Below are 17,806 nucleotides of genomic sequence, written 5' to 3'. Positions count from 1 at the left end.
AGGTATGGTTATGCTAGTGATGTACATGGCATCCATTCCTATCAGGCTTAAAATGCCATGTCCAGGGTTTAACGCTTTTCATTTATGATAACCACAGTTACGTAACGAAGTACGTACCAGTTTCTGATGTTGGGAAAAGATTCCCTAGGTCTTTTGATCAATCCACTTGGAATAAGGAGGATGAGAAGAACCAGGACTGAATTTCTGTGCCCTCTTGTGATGGATTCTGGGTCTAGCCCTGGGAAAGGGGAAGGACTTAACCTGAATTTCTGTGTCCCTCTGGAAGGAGAAGAAGTTGAACTGGATTTTTGTAGACTCTGGGTGTCTCCACTGAGGTGGAGATGGAGTGAAGGAACAGTCAGGTCTGAGCCCTCACAAAAGGATCTGGGAGATCGGGATAAGGAAGCAAGGAAGATGCAATATTTTAGTTAAAAACAACATGGAGAGATAGTAGGCAACTTACAAATACAGCAGTAATAATATTTCTACTGCAAGCTCACCCATCAGTGGGGGCTCGCATGGTGTGATAATAGTCACCAGGGGCCCCTTTATCCCCCCTCTAGTCTGGTGCCAAGGGGCCATGCGGCAGGCATAAGGCCCCCTATGCCCAGGTACAGAGGCAGCTCCATGCTGTTCCCACAGGGACCCCAGGTGCAGGAGGCATTCTGATGGGGGCCAGGGGCGTGGATAGGGCTTGCTCCTGCAAAGCTCTATAAGGGTCACTGAAGCACGGACGCAAGTAGCCAGTGCCGGGTCTATGCCAGCCCCTGCAGCACAAACTGCCTCCTCTTTGTTACTCTGCCACAGGAGAATCAGATTCCAGCATCCTCTATCACAACACTTCTGCGTTGTTGCCCCAGACAGACGTCTCTCTAGCTATTCACTGCGTCTGCTTCTTTCTGACCCAGTCATCCTCTGTAGGCTAGGAAGCTCCTTCAGTGGAGAGCTGTTGGCTTCCCCTTAGCAAAGGAGTAGAGGTTTCTGTTCAGTGCCATTAAACTACACAGCAAGGTAGCCACTACTCCCTGGGGTAGCTGTTAATACATATTGCTACCCTGAGGTATCCACACAAAAGACAACTGCTGTCACAGGTGCTGACTTTTTATTTTTCCTGGTGGGTGCTCCACCCTGCACTCTGCCCTGAGGCCCCGCCCCTTCCCCTGAGGCCCTGCCCTCGCTATGCCTCTTCCCGCCTCCCCTCCGTCCCCTACCCTGAGGCTCCCAGTCTGCCCGCCCGTCCGCCGCTCACTGCTCTCCACCTTTCCCAAGTGCCTCCTGCCAGCAGCCAGCAGGTGGTCCTGCCGAACAACTGTGGCTAGTGTGTGCTGAGCTCCCTCTTTTTTTTTTCTGTGGGTGCTCGAGCCCCTGAGCACACCTGAGGTTGGCGCCTATGACTGCTGTCACAAGAACTGATACATGAAGCCCGAGCGCATGCGTGGCAGGAGGTGAGCTGCCCCCTGTGCCCCCGCCACCACACCCAGCTAGGAAAAAAATCAAACCCTCAAAGGCTCTGCTGAGTCCCACAGAAGCCATCAGAGGGCTGGGTGCACTCTCCCTTGTGAACTTCCCTCCAGGGTGTGCCCCTCTGCATATGATTCTTTCATAAAATCATCACTTATAAAGTTTGCAAGTGACTCAAAAATTGGGGGGGGGGGTGGTAAATAGTGAAGAGGACAGGTCACTGAGACAGAGTGATCCAGACTGCATGGTAAACTGGGTGCAAGCCAACAATATGCATTTGAATACGGCTAAATGCAAATGTTGCCATCTAAGAGGAAAGAATGTAGCCATACTTACAGAAAGGGGGTCTCTATACTGGGAAGCAGGGACTCTGAAAAAGATTCAGGGGTTGTGGTGGATAATCTGCTGAACATGCATTCCCAGTGCAACACTGTGGCCAAAGGAGCTAATGCAATCCTGGGAGGCATAAACAGGGGAATCTTGAGTAGGAGTAGAGAGGTTATTATACCTCTATATTTGGCACTGGTGCGACTGTTGCTGGAATACTGTGTCCTGTTCTGGTGTCCACAGTTCAAGAAGATGTTGAGAAGCTGGAGGGGGTTCAGGGAAGAGCCACATGAATGATTAAAGGATTAGAAAACATGCCTGATAGTGATAGACTCCTATAAACTGGATGGGCAAGTGCTGTCCCAAGGGATGAGTGCAGAACCCCAGTCTTGTAAGGTTCTTTCTTCACTCCCTTCCCTCCCCAGCACAATTACCCATCTGTAGGGTTCTGAATCTTGTCAAGGTGGGGAAGCCTCCTGGCTCCAGATGAAGGCCTCTCCTTTGCTTTTGTCCTGACTTGCTTCTGCTGGCCAGCTGTCCTCTTGACCTCTGTGTTCTGTTTCTTTCATGCCAGGAAGGGGCTTCTCCACCCCCAGTCTGTCTGTCTGGTGGGGTGGCCAATTCAGGGGTTAGAACCCTGATGTTCTGAGGTATTTATTAAAATATGTTTGTTTAGGAAAACCCTGTGAAAAGGGCATGGCCCTAAAAGAGACTGAGAGTCTACTGCCAGGAAAGGCCTGTGTGTCCAGGCGCAGGGGCCCTCTCCCAAGGCTAGATGCAAAGCTCTTGCAGAAGAAGTTATGGAAGGACTGTCCAGCCCTCGGAGCAGAGCTCTCTCACTGACTCCTCTGAATGTATCTCTTGATCTCCAGCTGCCAGGGCTATTGGGCATCTAAATGTAGATGGGTTCCTGAATCAGGGCTGTTCCTTACTTTTCAGAGTGTTTTTGGTGTGTTTTTTTCTTACTAATAAATGGTCTGTTTTAATATATGAACACTCCTGGCGCTGATAAATCTGAGTATCCAGGAACAGGACACATCAACTTTGCCAAAGAGACATATCACAAAATTACAATCAGATAGCCAGAATAGCAGCTGGAGTCTTGTCATGATAAGAGAAAACAGATCGATGCTGATTACACTGCAGGACCACTCATGAAATCAAGAGGGCCTCAGACTCTGTAGGCATCCATGGCCTGGACTAGTTATTTTCACATCTATGTGTGTGTGTGTTGCTAGGGGAATGACTCCTTCCCATAAAAAACCGGAGCCACACCGCTGCACGTTCTCTAATAACAATAATACTTCGCATGTCTGCGGCGTTTAATGGGAAGATCTCAAAGCACTTTAGAAACATTAAGGAATTAACCAACTGTCACAATCCTCCTGAGAGATGAGCATTATCAGCCCCTTTTGACAGAGGGGGAAACCAAGATTAAGCGATTTGTCCAAGGTCTCACAATGGCGCATTTGTAGAGCTGGGAATAGAGGCCACAAGTCCTAACTGCCAATCAGCTGCTCTATTTGACCATAGTCTTTCCTTTCAGCAGAGCATTTCTCTTCCCAGAGCTGTTATTCATTCTGTCCCCAAGGTGGGTTGATGAAAAATCCAACTGGTTCTGTCCTATTTGGAGGAAGCATCGTCCAGAGGGAGGAAGTAAATGTTGGAGCCCAGTATTGTGCCTGTGCACACTCCAGGGGACTTTCCTATGCACAGGGCACCACCAGGTCATGTTCAAGGGGCCTGCTTGCTGTCAGGGACAGATGCTGAGACAGGCAAAATATCTTCTCACTGTGAGAGAAGCACACAGGAGTTAGGCAAATCTTAAAACAACCAAGGGCGAGAACCTGCTGGTGTCAAAGGACTAGCCCCAGAGGGGCTCTCTCTGATCTCCACCTCTTGCGGTCGCTGCTGCATTAGTTAGGGGAGTCTCAGATTTTGTGTTTCTCTCGAGGACAGTGTGTTGAGGAATATGGGCTTCCACAGGGTGCCAGGCCAATACACATGGAATTGGCATCACACGCTGAAGCCTCAAATTTGGCTTTGACATTGTACCCAAACATTCAGAGGTGATGGGCCAGATTGTACCATCTAGGCACAGTCTTGACTGGGGGGTGCTGTGGAAGGGGAAGCCCAATGCTTCCCAGAACTCCAGCATGCAAGGGATCACAGCTGCTGCACCAGCCTTTTAGAAGGTGCAGCATGTGCTCCCCTGTGTGTCCAGCTGGTCCTTGCAAGCTGGTGTGGAGGACATAAGGTCATGACTCTTCCACTCCCCTAGCACCTTTGTGGGTCTTTTGCTCTCCAGGGGGCGCTGGAAAGGAACAGTCCTCAAAAGAACTCTGGAGGAACAATAGTACCTTCTCTCCGTGTGGGGGTCTGAGAGTGGGGCGGCTTCTTGTGTCCTCTCCTGCTTATGCACCTGTACAAAGGCCCAGCTCTGTTTAGCTTTCAGGTGGGTGGGCTCTCTAGGCATAAAATGAGGAGCATGTCTCCTAATGACTATGGGGTGCAGTCAAAGGGGCTGCTTAGGGTATATCAAGGACTGTGTTGGAATTGCAAGCTATCACTTTAAGTGTGTGTGGGGGGAGGGGGGTTCCTGGTCCTGCATGTAGGCTAGTGGGCTCTGTAGCAAAGCATGCAATCAGTCAGACTGGAAAGAGCCAGCTTAAAGAAAGGTGGGGTGAAGTGTGCCTCTCTGCCTTAGGGAGCAGCCTGCTTTGTCTCACTCTGTTTTTGGGATCATGTGTGTTATTGTTCTGAATTCTAAACAATAAAGTAGTGTTACGTTGCAACCTTCCATTGAGAGTATTTACGTTTATATCTAACTTCTCTGTGTGGATGCTGGGAACACAACACTGGTTGTCGGGAATGTTGCATTAGGGTGAGAACCTCATCCAGGTTAGATGGGTTTGCTTTTGGTTACTCCTGCTTTCAAGATGCTAACTAGGGCTGGATGTTAACTACAGTTCTGCAAATAATGGATTTTTTGGTTCAGAGGCTGAATTTAAAAATTTAAAATCCAGGGAAAATAATCTAGTCTTCTTGAAATGAAACCAATTTTTTCAATTTTTTTTGCCAAAAAAACCCCCAAACCTGTCGAAATGCATTGTTTGGTGACAAAATAATTTGTAAAAAAAAAAAAGAAAACCCCCAAACATTTGTCCCGCTCTAATGGTTACTGGTTCACAGTCTCTGGCACAGCCGCACAGACAATGCCACCTGGCAGCAAAATGGCTGCCCTGGGCCCAGACATCAGAAGCTCCCCCTGATTTCAGAACAATCAAGGCCCTATGCTGACAGGTGCTCAGTAGGTGCTCGCTTCTTCTCCAGAAGAGACCCAAAGTGAGTGGGATAGGGTGGAGAGGGCAGATGAGGACAAAAAGAATGAGCCCTAATGGAAATGACCAGTGCAGATTTCCTTTGGCAGCTCTTCACTGTTGCTCTAAGCCCCCTGGTGGGGCTCCGATTGGAGCAGCAGCCTTTTCCCCTCACAGCAGCAGGGTCTAGCTCAGCTAGATCACAGGGGATAGATGGAGATAGGGACCATAGCTCAGGTGGTTCTCTCTCACACCCATAGGGTATATAGGACAATTTTCCAGGGGCCTTTTCCTCTCCAAGAAGCAGTGGGGCTCGTCCGTTAAAATCAGGGGGTGTCTCCCATGTAATTCATTTCCTGAATTGTCTCTATGTGTGTGCATGCAAAGGAAGGGTTGGGGGCCTTTGTGGCACCTCAGCCCTTCCCCAATATTTCCTTCATTTCTGCTGTATGTGGTACCCAGCAACAGCCAGAGAAGACAAAGGGGAGAAGCTCTAACTAACATGCTTAGCTTCTGTGTGACTCCAAGAGAAGCTAGGCTCTCGCACAGGGTGAGAAGCCGAAGCATTGAGCAGGCCAATAAGGCTCTCTGGCTGGAGTGAGATAAAGGGATGTCTCCTGCTTACCGATTACCAACAGGCAGTGCGGTTGTACAGAATTTGCCAACGATGATGGCCTTGTCCTTCTTCCAGATCTGCAACTTGGGGAGATACTTCAGCATTACCACCTCTATCTGGCACAGTGGGACTGGATGAGCTAGCACCCCTTTGCCCAGCTGCTGCTGCTTAGGTCTGCAAGGCAGAGGGAGGGATGTGAATGAGAACAAGGGGCCAAACCACAGTAGCGTGTGAGTATGCAAGGGAGGATGGAGGCACAGGTGTCTACTGAAACATTGGAGATGGTGGGGTTGTTAACAGGAACCCTCATAGCACTTGGTGAGATCTAAGGATCCTTCTATGGCAATCTTACACTTCATGAGAGGTGGGAGGCTCTGCCCCAATAGACCCCTCTCCTATTCCAGGGGGATCTCTGTTATATGCCCTTCCTCTTCAAAGGCTGGAGAATGTGTGGGTATGGATGTGTATCTTTCTTCTTATACCACATGATTAAAGCAGCTCCCCCAGATCAGCAAATGTTCACTCCTCTGTTCCTCTGTCTTGTAATCCTATCCTGACACTCCATCAAATACAGCACTAAACATTGCACAGATGGCCAGGAGCATTATGAAGTGGGCAAAGTGTGGGGTGGGGGATGTTGCCTTCTTTGAAACATCAGGTGCTGGCCACTGCCAGCAAGAGAGTAATGGACTGTAAGGACTATTGATCAGATCCACTAAGACAAAGCCTGTTTTATAAAGAACAATGAGGCCTATTAATCCCTACTGTAATAGCATTGATTTTAGTGGAGTTACATGGGAAGGAATTTGGCTCACTGTGTCTGGTTTGCAGTTCTCAGAAAATAAGAGAAATGCATGTCAAGAAAATGTAAAACAAACCAAGGGAAATCCTTCTTTCTGCAGCATGTATTCAACGTGTGGGATGCACCCCCACAAACAGGAAGAGAGTCACTGGGTTTCAAAGAGGGTTGGTTAATTGTATCACCAGTAATCCTGTGTGCGGGGAACTCTGTTTGACTTTAATGGGAGTGCTGTGGGCGGAGGCTCTGCGGGACTGAGCGCATGATAGCCAAACATTTCAAAGCTGGGTGTCTACAGTTAGGGTCCTAACTCCATATTTAGGCATGAAAAACCCCCCAACATGTTTTCAGCAGTGCTGAGCACCCACAAATCCTACTGAAGTCCCTGGGAGCTGCTGAGCGTTTAGCATGCTTGCAAGTCTGGTCACCTATTTAAGTGCGGATTGGATACAGATACAAATTTTGTATTCTCAGACAGCTCTATCTGTAACCCAACCAATTCCCACGTGTCCTGTCCTTCTTGAGCTCACACACCACCTGGTGGACATACTTAAATGACCCAAATGGCTGTTGGTCTCAAATAGTCATAACTGAGCCACCAAGGTTTAGAGTAGAGCGGGGCCCAGATCCAAGCACCCACACACACGTTGTTGGGAAATGTAGACCTGGCTTTAAACTTTCCTGGGCTGAACTTGCCTGTAACTCAGAGGTTTGATTTGCATCTGTTCAAGCTCCAGAAGGTTGGCTGCTTATCTGAATTCATCTAAACTTCTTTGGTCTGCAACATTAGGCTGGAAATCAGTGGAGATTTAAATGCTTCTTGTTACTGGCCAGGCTGGAAATCCCCTAGAAACAGCCCCTCCCTGAGTATGTCAGACCTGCTGCTCTTGGTCCCAGGCATAGAGGCAGCATACTTCAAAGGTCCGGACCAGACTTTGTGCTGAGCGGAGTTTCTGCTCAGCTCAACAGAAAGGGGCCATCTGGGAGCTAGCTCTAGTGCTGCTCTGGCCTGGGCCCCTTGCACACATCCTGCATCATGCTCTGCTCTCTTCCTCCCTGCCCCACCTTGCCTATTGTGCTGGGGGTCGAGGGGAGGGACAAAGCTGTAGGAACCAGCAAGACTGGCTCTGTGCCTGCTGGGCACTCTTCTTTACTGGGGAAATCCCAGAGGAGTTAGCACACAGGGCAGGGAGAGAGGTCAAAGAATCTGGCCCTTTAATTCAAGATACAATTTGGGGGAAGATGGCACGTTCCAGATGGATCTTACTGTCCTGAACCTGCCTCTGTCCCCAGCCTCAGTGGATTCTCCTCTCCCAGGTTCATTGCTGAGTAACTGCAGTTACAACGGATTAGTTAACCTCTGTCCTGCTGCACACAAATGCTTCTGTCCCTACTGCCATTTTCAACTCACATCTCAGGGTCATCAGGACAGCTGCCTGATGAGTCAGGTATGTATGGCCAGAGTCTGGTTGGTATTTGCTAGATGTCCGTCTCTTTGCCAGCAGTTCGGTTATCAACTACTCAGTTACATTACCAGGACACGTGGTGGTGATTGCATGTGGTCATTTGTGCTACTGCTATGCACGTACATGGCTTAGAAAGACATCCTTGCGCCTGCAACAAGGAAGACGAGGGAGTAAAGACAGGTCAGAGGTACACATTGTCACTCACATGGTGATCTTCACGCTGGCTGTAGAATTGCTGCTGCGGAAGGTGATCTCAAGGTTGGTGACCAAGCTTCTCCTCTGCTGCAAGTGAAACTCCACCAGGCTGTGGTACACTGGGCAACAGACAGCACACGACAGAGTGAGGGCACAAGTCCCTGGCTGTAGGGGACAATTTCCTGGTGCAAGTGCTAGAGGAGCCAACTAGGGGGGGAGCTTTTCTTGACCTGCTGCTTACAAACCGGGAAGAATTAGTGGGGGAAGCAAAAGTGGATGGGAATCTGGGAGATAGATGGAGACAGTGACCATGAGTTGGTTGAGTTCAGGATCCTAACACAGGGAAGAAAGGAGAGCAGCAGGATATGGACCCTGGACTTCAGGAAAGACTTCGACTCCCTCAGGGAACGGATGGGTAGGATCCCCTGGGGGACTAACATGAAGGGGAAAGGAGTCCAGGAGAGCTGGCTGTATTTCAAGGAATCCCTATTGAGGTTACAGGGACAAACCATCCCAACATGTCGAAAGAATAGTAAATATGGCAGGCGACCAGCTTGGCTTAACCGTGAAATCCTAGCAGATCTTAAACATAAAAAAGAAGCTTACAAGAAGTGGAAGGTTGGACATATGACCAGGGAAGAGTATAAAAATATTGCTCGGGCACGTAGGAATGAAATCAGGAGGGCCAAATTGCACCTGGAGCTGCAGCTAGCAAGAGATGTTAAGAGTAACAAGAAGGGTTTCTTCAGGTATGTTGGCAACAAGAAGAAAGTCAAGGAAAGCGTGGGCCCCTTACTGAATGAGGGAGGCAACCTAGCGACAGAGGATGTGGAAAAAGCTAAGGTACTCAATGCTTCTTTTGCCTCTGTCTTCAGAAACAAGGTCAGCTCCCAGACTGCTGCACTGGGCATCACAGCATGGGGAGTAGATGGCCAGCCCTCTGTGGAGAAAGAGGTGGTTAGGGACTATTTAGAAAAGCTGGACATGCACAAGTCCATGGGGCTGGACTCGTTGCATCCAAGAGTGCTAAAGGAATTGGCGGCTGTGATTGCAGAGCCATTGGCCGTTATCTTTGAAAACTCGTGGCGAACGGGGGAAGTCCCGGATGACTGGAAAAAGGCTAATGTAGTGCCAATCTTTAAAAAAGGGAAGGAGGAGGATCCTGGGAACTACAGGCTGGATATGAGTCAGCAGTGTGCCCTTGTTGCCAAGAAGGCCAATGGCATTTTGGGATGTATAAGTAGGGGCATAGCGAGCAGATCGAGGGATGTGATTGTCCCCCTCTATTCGACATTGGTGAAGCCTCATCTGGAGTACTGTGTCCAGTTTTGGGCCCCACACTACAAGAAGGATGTGGATAAATTGGAGAGAGTCCAGTGAAGGGCAACAAAAATGATTAGGGGTCTGGAACACATGACTTATGAGGAGAGGCTGAGGGAACTGGGATTATTTAGTCTGCAGAAGAGAAGAATGAGGGGGTAATTTGATAGCCGCTTTCAACTACCCGAGAGTTGGTTCAACTTCCAGAGAGGATGGTTCTAGACTATTCTCAGTGGTAGAAGAGGACAGGACAAGGAGTAATGGTCTCAAGTTGCAGTGGGGGAGGTTTAGGTTGGATATTAGGAAAAAAAATTTCACTAGGAGGGTGATGAAACACTGGAATGCGTTACCTAGGGAGGTGGTAGAATCTCCTTCCTTAGAAGTTTTTAAGGTCAGGCTTGACAAAGTCCTGGCTGGGATGATTTAATTGGGGATTGGTCCTGCTTTGAGCAGGGGGTTGGACTAGATGACCTCCTGAGGTCCCTTCCAACCTGGATATTCTATGACCATGCCTTCAGCATTAACCCTCGCCTTGTAGCAATGGGAGGGCTGTCTGTCCTCACCCCCTGCCTGCTATGACCTCTCCAGCACCGTATGGAGAAGATTAAGCAGAGCTTTGACATAAAAAGGGAACAGGCTGCCTGGTCGATTGGACATTTGTTTACTGACAAAACTCCATTCCTCACCGTTCTGTTCTGAGAGTGAGAGTCAGACAGACACAGACAGAGCCAGAGAGGGGGAAGGGTGGCAGAGAGAAAATGAAGGTGTCGGTGGGAGCCATCGGGCCTATGTCTGCTCTCATATTGGTGTAAATCAGGGGTAACTCCACTGAGACCAGTGGAGTTACACTGGTGGAAATGCAAGAAGAATCAGGCCTCTTATCCTCGATAGTCTCCAGGAGTGTGGCATGAAATGAGGCTAAGGGCCAGATCTCAAATGCCTTCTAGGGCCAATTTCTACTCTCAGGTACACCTGTGGAAAATGGAGTATCTCACCAGGAGCCATTGGGTATTGAACTGGATGGAGAAGCTGGCCCATAACTCAGAATAGGACAGTGGCTTGGGTTAGCCCAGCATTTGTAACAGTGATGTTCTGCAGCTGGTGAAAGCAGTGCCCCTTGCCAATGTACAGCTGCTGAAGGAGGCCTAGGGATAGGGAGACTTGCTGAGGAGCATGTGAGAGGGGCACAGCAATGTCTGTTATCCCTCGCTGAGGAACATGGCACAGAACAATACAGCACTTCTGCAGCAGGTATTGAGGGATTTACAGAAGCTACCATGAAGCCAGATACCCCCTTAATCCATTTCTCAGAGCCCCCTGCAGTTTCCATGGGGAGCAGGGGAAGGACTGACACATTCCAGGCAACCAGAGTGACTCTCTTCAGGAGCACTGGCATAAATGGAAAGTCTCCACAGTTCATTCATGCCACCAGCCTGGCTTCCTTCTCTTTGCTACTTACTGCAGTATGGGGCTGAGGAGGCGGTCACCAAGTAAACCTTCACCTCCTCGGGGAGCTTTGTCACGCTGACTCCACCACGCTCCAACAGCCCTAGGGGAAGAAATGAAACCAAGGTGGAAGGGGAAAGGCCCTGAGGGAATGGTTGGCAGGAACACCTGATTCACTTCTCACCTATCCCACTATTTTGATGTGGATCAAAATAGTGTTTACTAACCCCCTGCGTCAGTGAGATCAGGAACAGGCTCACAGTGTCTGCATCCCAGCTACTCTCCATTGCAGGGTTTCACCAGCACACCCAGTGTCACACCACTGTGACCACTAGGACAGCCAGCAGTAAGGAGAGTCACCAGGGCATCCAGGCATGCTCCATGACGACACCATTGTAGCCTCTGGGCCTGATTCCCCACGGCCCTGCAGTCTGTGCCATCCTTTGCACCTGTCCCAAATGAGTGTAAAAAGGCTTCCCAGTCAGGGTGGTACAGTTTCACCCTCACTTTGTGCAGTGTGTACCTAGGGAAACCAGGCTGGCTGTGCTGGGGGGAGGGCTAGTGACTCCTCTGGTGCTAGAGGAATGCACAACAGAACGTGCCATGCCTTTCAGGGGCAAAATGCTTCCAGTCAGTGGCTTTCCAGTGACGCACCTCCTTGCACCCCCCAGCACAGCTCAGCCTCAGGGGAGAGGAAGAGAGTTTTCCCAGTACTGGAATGCAGCCACCTCTGGGGTGAACAGAGATACTGCTGACCAGCATACTGCTGTAGGAGCAATGGGTGAATATCAAACGGGTTGAAGTTTAGGTTCAGCTCAGTTTAGGGTAAACACTGACTGCTTCTCTGAACTAGCCAAACTTTTTGACTTCAGTGCACATTGGTTAGACAGGTAAGTGAACAGCGTCTCCTATTGAAACTGCAGGGGGGAATGTAAGGGCTTATCCACAAACATTATGTGGCAAGCTGGGGTGTAAATCTACCCTGCACTAGCCTGCTGCGCACTAAGTGTCCGTGTGGACCCTGCTGATACGCACTAACGGTTCATTTGTGCACTTTGATTTACTCCCATTTCATCAAAGCGCAGTAAGGAGCTGTTGTGGACCCTGCTGATGTGCATTAACAGCTCCTTACTGCGCTTTGATGAAATGGGAGTAAATCAAAGTGCACAAATGAACCGTTAGTGCGTATCAGCAGGGTCCACACGGACACTTAGTGCGCAGCAGGCTAGTGCAGGATAGATTTACACCCCAGCTTGCTGTGAACTAAGTGTTAGTGTAGACAAGCTCTGAGCAGGAATTCAATGACTCACATTGGAATTTGGCCAGGAGACTAGAGTTGGTCCCAAACCACAGAATTTGATTCCAGATCTGAACTCCGGTTTCTAACCTGCCCCAAGTTCAGAGGAATTCGGATTCAGCCCATTCAGAGGGAGGGGCCAGCTGCAAATCTGACCTTTTGCAGACTTTGGCAGGGGGCTAGATCTGGGGTATTTGTTCAGACTCATTTCCTGCCCTTATGGAATGTACCATAGGGTGTTCAATGGCCGTAGGTGTTCACAACCTTAGTTTTACATCTCACCCCACAGCTGAAATCCAGTAGTTCCTGACCATTCCCAGCTCAAAAAAATCCAGTCTAAATGCCTCACCCTGCATCAAAGACCTTCAGGTTTCTACTCTCCTCTCCCTTTGGGCAGTGGAGTTCCCAGGCTGGTATCATACCTATTCTGGGACAGGAGAGCAGGAAAGGATTGAAACATTCCAGGCAGTGGCCAGCAAGGAAATTTTCATGACTTGAGCATGGAAATGCCATCATAGGACAGGAATTCTCCAGGGCATTGACATAGAGATGTACCGCCCTCATATGATCACAGATCAGATAGTTATACCCTGCAAGATAAAGCAAGACTACAGGTAAGGGGACCATGAAGGGACTGACCTCTTGATCCAATATGGACTCTATGCATTTCTAAGGAGCCCAGCACAGTAATAGCTAGGGTGCAAGTTAAGAAACTTTATTCTGTCTGCGAAGGACACATCAGGTACAATTTTCAAAAGTGCCTAAGCAATTTAGGCATCCAAGTCCCACTGAAAGTCAAGTCACTTAGGCGACTTTGAAAATTTTATCCAAAATCCCCTCCACTCATCCTTTCCTGGGCAGCTGTGGACTAAGTAAAAGGCTGCAATTCAGGTGTCATAGGTATTAGCTCCGAGTTCTGCCTCTAACTCACTGTGTGACTGAGCAATTCACTTGACCTCTGTGCCTCAGTTTCCCCAATCTAGAAAATGAAGCTACAGATACTCATCCATCTTTATAAAATGCTCTGAGACCTGTGGCTGGAGAGCCCTATATATGGTGAATTCTAAGGCCTAATCCACATTAGAAAAGGTTTGCTAGCAAAGCTGCACTGACAAGCCCTCTCAGTTTAGATGCAGCATATACCAGAAGAAAAGGTTTTTTTGCTGTTATAGCTTATACTGGTTCCCCAAATGAAATAAGAGATACTGGCTGTTAGGATATAGATATTCAGGCCTGTCTGGAAAGGCCTATACTTTAAGAATTTAGGTATGTTTATAATTTAGCTAGTTATAGAGGTATAAAAAAAGAATCAAAGTCACTGTCTGACTGTATAAGGCCTTTTTCACTGTGACAGTCTGAGGCCCTGTTCTTAGGCCAAAGCCTTTGGCTAAGCAGCAGAGGCAGCCATAAGCTGGGAAGCAACCCGCGTTCTAAACTAGTCACATTGAAATAAGGTGCTACTGGGCTGTTAGGAATACACTCCTGTCCTGATAATGCCTATCGCCTCCAGAGAAAGGAAAGTGCCTAGAAGATGTAAAAGGAAATTTAGGTTGATAGCTTCCTGTCTGGCAGGAACTCACTTATCAGTAGCTGGGATATGAAATCCTCATTTCTTTATTGTTCTATCACTATAGTCCCCATTTCCATATTGTTTGTCTGTATAATCTGTCTGGTTCTGTGATTGTCTGCTGTATAATTAATTTTGCTGGGTGTAAACTAATTAAGGTGGTGGGATATAATTGGTTAAATCATCATGTTTCAATATGTTAGGATTGGTTAGTTAAATTTCAGTAGAATGATTGGTTAAGGTATAGCTAAGAATATTACTATATAAATTAGGGGAAAACAGGAAGTAAGTTGGGATTTGAAAATAAGGAAAAGGGAACTTGGATTTAAGCTTTCTGGAAATTCACCCCAATAAACATTGAATTGTTTTCACCTTTGGACTTTAGGTATTGTTGCTCTCTGTTCATGTGAGAAGGACCAGGGAAGTGAGAAGGTGAAGAAATAAACCCCCTTACACTGGCAAAATGACTTTTTTTGCTGGTAGAGCTGCATTTACACTAGGGCTTTTGCTGGTATAGAAATATCACTTAAAAAAATCACGCCCTGGGTACAGGCAAAAGTTTCTAGTGGAAACCTGGCCTCAGGGTGCTTTGCGTTTCAGCTGTTATGTTGTTGCATAACCATAGATAGTGTTATCTGGTTATTCTTCTTCTCTGAATGCTGAGAGGCAGCTTGGGCAAGATTGCTTGTCCTTTATACATCTACTGTCCTGCTGTAATGTCTGCCATACCCCTGCCCTGGCTCAGGTGGGAACTGTTAGTCAAGCAGTAGCTTTACAGGCTGACTGATTGGAATGAAGGGAATGTCCCTTGACAACTTGCCGTGAATCCTTCTCACCTGAGGAGATGAACCGGGGGCATCCAGGTTGGTCTTTGCCTCCATTAATGAAATAATCAATATGGCCTACAGGAATCCGGATACCAAAATCTGAAAGGAGAAAAAAAAAAAACCACCCCACTGAGCTGTTATTCTTGCTCCTCCTTCTCTAGGGAAACATTCTAGAGGAAGCTGCTAGTTTCCATGTTCCAAGGTCCTAAGAACAGGATGTACTTAACAGTATCCGAGCTGGCCCCAGGCCCACACACAATATGGTGGTTTCTTCACCAGACTAAGGGAGAATTTTAGGTGTCTTGCCAACTGTTTTCACTGTACAGATTCCTCCATGCTTCAGTACATAGGGATGGGAGCAGAGTGTTCACCTGGGCCTTTGTTTTAATGGGACTTTCACACTAAAGGAAACTGAAAGTGAGAAACCTTAATTTGGAAAATGATTCTCTGGTCACCTTTTTGTGGTTTTTCCTTTACCCTTTGCAGAGATCGGCAACTGAATTAGAAGTTGTTTCCCCCTCCCTCATGGTCTACCCTGCCTGATCCCCTGTGATGTAAGTGTCCTGGCTTTGTGACTTCACAGGGTGTTTCCCCACAAAATGACTGAGGTCATCAGTCACCATTATGACTTCTCTGCAAGAGAAGGTGATGGGCTGTGATGAAGGGCAAAACTTTTTCCATGTTCTTGTCCTGCATAATTATCTGTGAGAGGCAGTGATATATAGCAGTTAGAGCACAGGAACGGGAGTCAGGAGGCCTAGATTCCATGTCTAGCCCTGCCACTGATGCTCTCTGTATTTTTTGGACACATCACTTAATGTCTCTGGGCAACAGTTTCCCCCGCGCTGTAAAATGGAAATGATACTGACTTACCTCCCGGCAGTTATGAAGCTTAATTAATAAATCTCTATAAAGAGCTCTGTGGTCTTCAGGGGGAAGGTGCTACAGAAAGGTGCAAAGCATTATATTCTATAATATCTTCCATCTAAATTGGCCTCTAAGCACTTTAGAAAGGTTACTAAGTAATTGTACTATCTCAGGGTCTGATTCTGCTGTTGCTTACAGCAGAATAAATGTGAAGTAACTCCCCTGAAGTCAGTGGAAGTAGGAGCAGTGAGGCCCTACATACTCACAGGAATCACTGGGAACATCAGAGCCCATCAGCATGGCATAACAGTTTAGGAGAGGAAGTGAAGAAGAATCATAGAATATTGAATTGAAATCTCCAGGGGCATTTTGGGAGCAGTATGCAATGATCAGAGAGGACATAAGGTGAGGTCTTGCACCCCAATCTTTGCAAAAGGTGCCAGGGAATCTTTAATGGCAATATATTGTCAGGTTGCATGGAAATTGAAAGGGAACCTTCTCCCCTGCCCAATGTTGAAGGAACTGGACTATTTGTTTCTGCAGAAACAAACAATCTTCTCCTGGCAAAAGCAGGAGTATGCTGAGCTGGTCCCACCAGAAGCTCTGTGTTCCTCCACCTGACTTGCTGCCCATTCATTGATCCTGCTGCTTTCAGATGCTGGGGATGAAGAGACAAAGGGAAGAGCAGTACTTGAGAGTTTTGACATCATAAATTTCCCTAGTGTAGACACAGACAATGTAATTCTCAGAGGTGCTATTGTTGGTGGGGCTTCTAGTATAGACAAAACTCTCATGGCCAGATTTTTACTATCATTTGAGTTAAGCCTTCTGGAAAGCTAATCTAACCAAAACACAACTACATCCTACTGTGAGACTTGAACCTATTATCTTCTGACCTAGAAGGAAGAGCCACCAAGGGCCAGATTAACCCAACACTGGGTCCTAGGCAAACATACTTTCTGGGCCCATCTTCTAATAGAAAAGAGCGCTATAGTCCACTCACCGCAGCTGGGCTGACCATGCTGTAGACCTGCCAGGACTGGCTGCTGGTCTTGCCGCTGCTTGGGAGCGCTGCTCAGTGACAGGGGCAGCCAGGCCAAACTTGAGGGGCACTACAACCTGGAGCACCAGGTTGCAATGCCACTCACTCAAGTGAGTGAAGTTCAGTTGGCACATCAATTTGCATTAGTTAAAAAAAAAACTACACCTCCCTCCTGCCCCCTCCCCAAAATGTGGGCCCTAAGTGGGTGCCTGGTTTGCCTATGTGTGAATCTGGCCTTGGAGTTAGCCACTGGGCCACACTAACAGCTATACACTAACCATGTTCCTGGTCATTAATGATGATGGCAGGGTGGGGAGAAGCAGTAGGCTGAAAAGAATAGAAACCAGATTACTGTCTGTATCAGTGTGAATGGCTTCCACAAAGAGAGCATCTCCAGGATCCAGGCGCTCCTCACGGCTGGCTTTTGTGTACTTGGGCCCCGCAGGATCCAGTCCTGTACCAAGATAGAACTAAAGTCTTAACAGCAGACACACTGCCACCCTCTTCCCCTCAGGAGAACCAGTGCTGACTCTGGACCCAGCCTTGGGTTGGCAGAGTTTAGGTTAGCACCAAGAAACCCAGATGCTGATCCAAATATTTTCAGGCTGCAAATTGAACAGGAAATTGGGTATAATTGATTGTACACTTGTGAAATCACAGGGTAGGAATGAGTGGGGAAAAGGGGATTGTCAGAAGGTATTGATGCCTACAATTTACTTGGCAGAGGTAAAAGGGGAAAGGAAGAAAGTCACATTTGGCAACTGTTATAAGTTTAAGGGTCATAAAGGGCAGAAGGCCCCGAATGTGAGATTGGTGAGCATGTAATTACTGGGGAGCAAAATGGTGCTACTTTTATAGGCCTGGTGAAGATGTAAATAAAAATGTTACTGTTGAAGATGAATCTCAAAAGACTTGAGGAAACAGGAAGAGCAATGCCAATTTCCCCTTCTGCTAAATACCTTGGGCCATAACATACAGATCTAACATCAGACTAAACTAATCATAATAATGTACATTTTTTAAAATATAGAGGAAGAGGATTGTGGTGCAGGTAGCTAGATGGACTGTCTTGTATGTAATGCACCTCTGAGTGTAAAGTGTGCCCTGGGACTGAGCTAGCTCAACATGGCAGCTCTATAGAATGAGTCACACACACTGTGCTCTCTCCTGGGAGCTGTACTGTTCCTTCTTGTTGTTCTTCCTCAATCCGAAATAAAAGCTATTCATTTGAAAGCATGTCTTTTGTATTGGAAGCA

General features: G+C 47.7%; 1 protein-coding gene across 9 annotated transcripts in view; it reads right to left on the bottom strand.

Annotated features, from left to right (window-relative positions):
* PLA1A (phospholipase A1 member A) overlaps nucleotides 1–17,806 on the bottom strand; it is a 34,321-nt gene that overhangs the window by 2,914 nt on the left and 13,601 nt on the right. For 4 of the 9 annotated variants that reach the window (XM_073309294.2, XM_073309286.2, XM_078848344.1 and 1 more), the window contains 6 exons: nucleotides 16,903–17,004; nucleotides 14,651–14,740; nucleotides 12,670–12,837; nucleotides 10,964–11,053; nucleotides 8,195–8,303; nucleotides 118–384 (listed from right to left, as the gene is read on the bottom strand). In XM_073309294.2, coding sequence (XP_073165395.1) covers nucleotides 118–384; nucleotides 8,195–8,303; nucleotides 10,964–11,053; nucleotides 12,670–12,837; nucleotides 14,651–14,740; nucleotides 16,903–17,004 — 826 coding nt within the window. Of the gene's footprint in view, nucleotides 1–117; nucleotides 385–3,072; nucleotides 3,580–5,733; nucleotides 5,899–7,219; nucleotides 7,315–8,194; nucleotides 8,304–10,963; nucleotides 11,054–12,669; nucleotides 12,838–14,650; nucleotides 16,167–16,828; nucleotides 17,005–17,806 lie in introns of those variants that run through there. The other 5 variants (XM_073309279.2, XR_013634528.1, XM_078848352.1 and 2 more) reach the window with 5 other exon arrangements.

This window comes from Lepidochelys kempii, chromosome 1, assembly GCF_965140285.1.
Source record: "Lepidochelys kempii isolate rLepKem1 chromosome 1, rLepKem1.hap1, whole genome shotgun sequence".
In the NCBI taxonomy this organism is placed as follows: domain Eukaryota; kingdom Metazoa; phylum Chordata; order Testudines; family Cheloniidae; genus Lepidochelys; species Lepidochelys kempii.
This window is presented reverse-complemented; position numbering and strand designations above follow the sequence as displayed.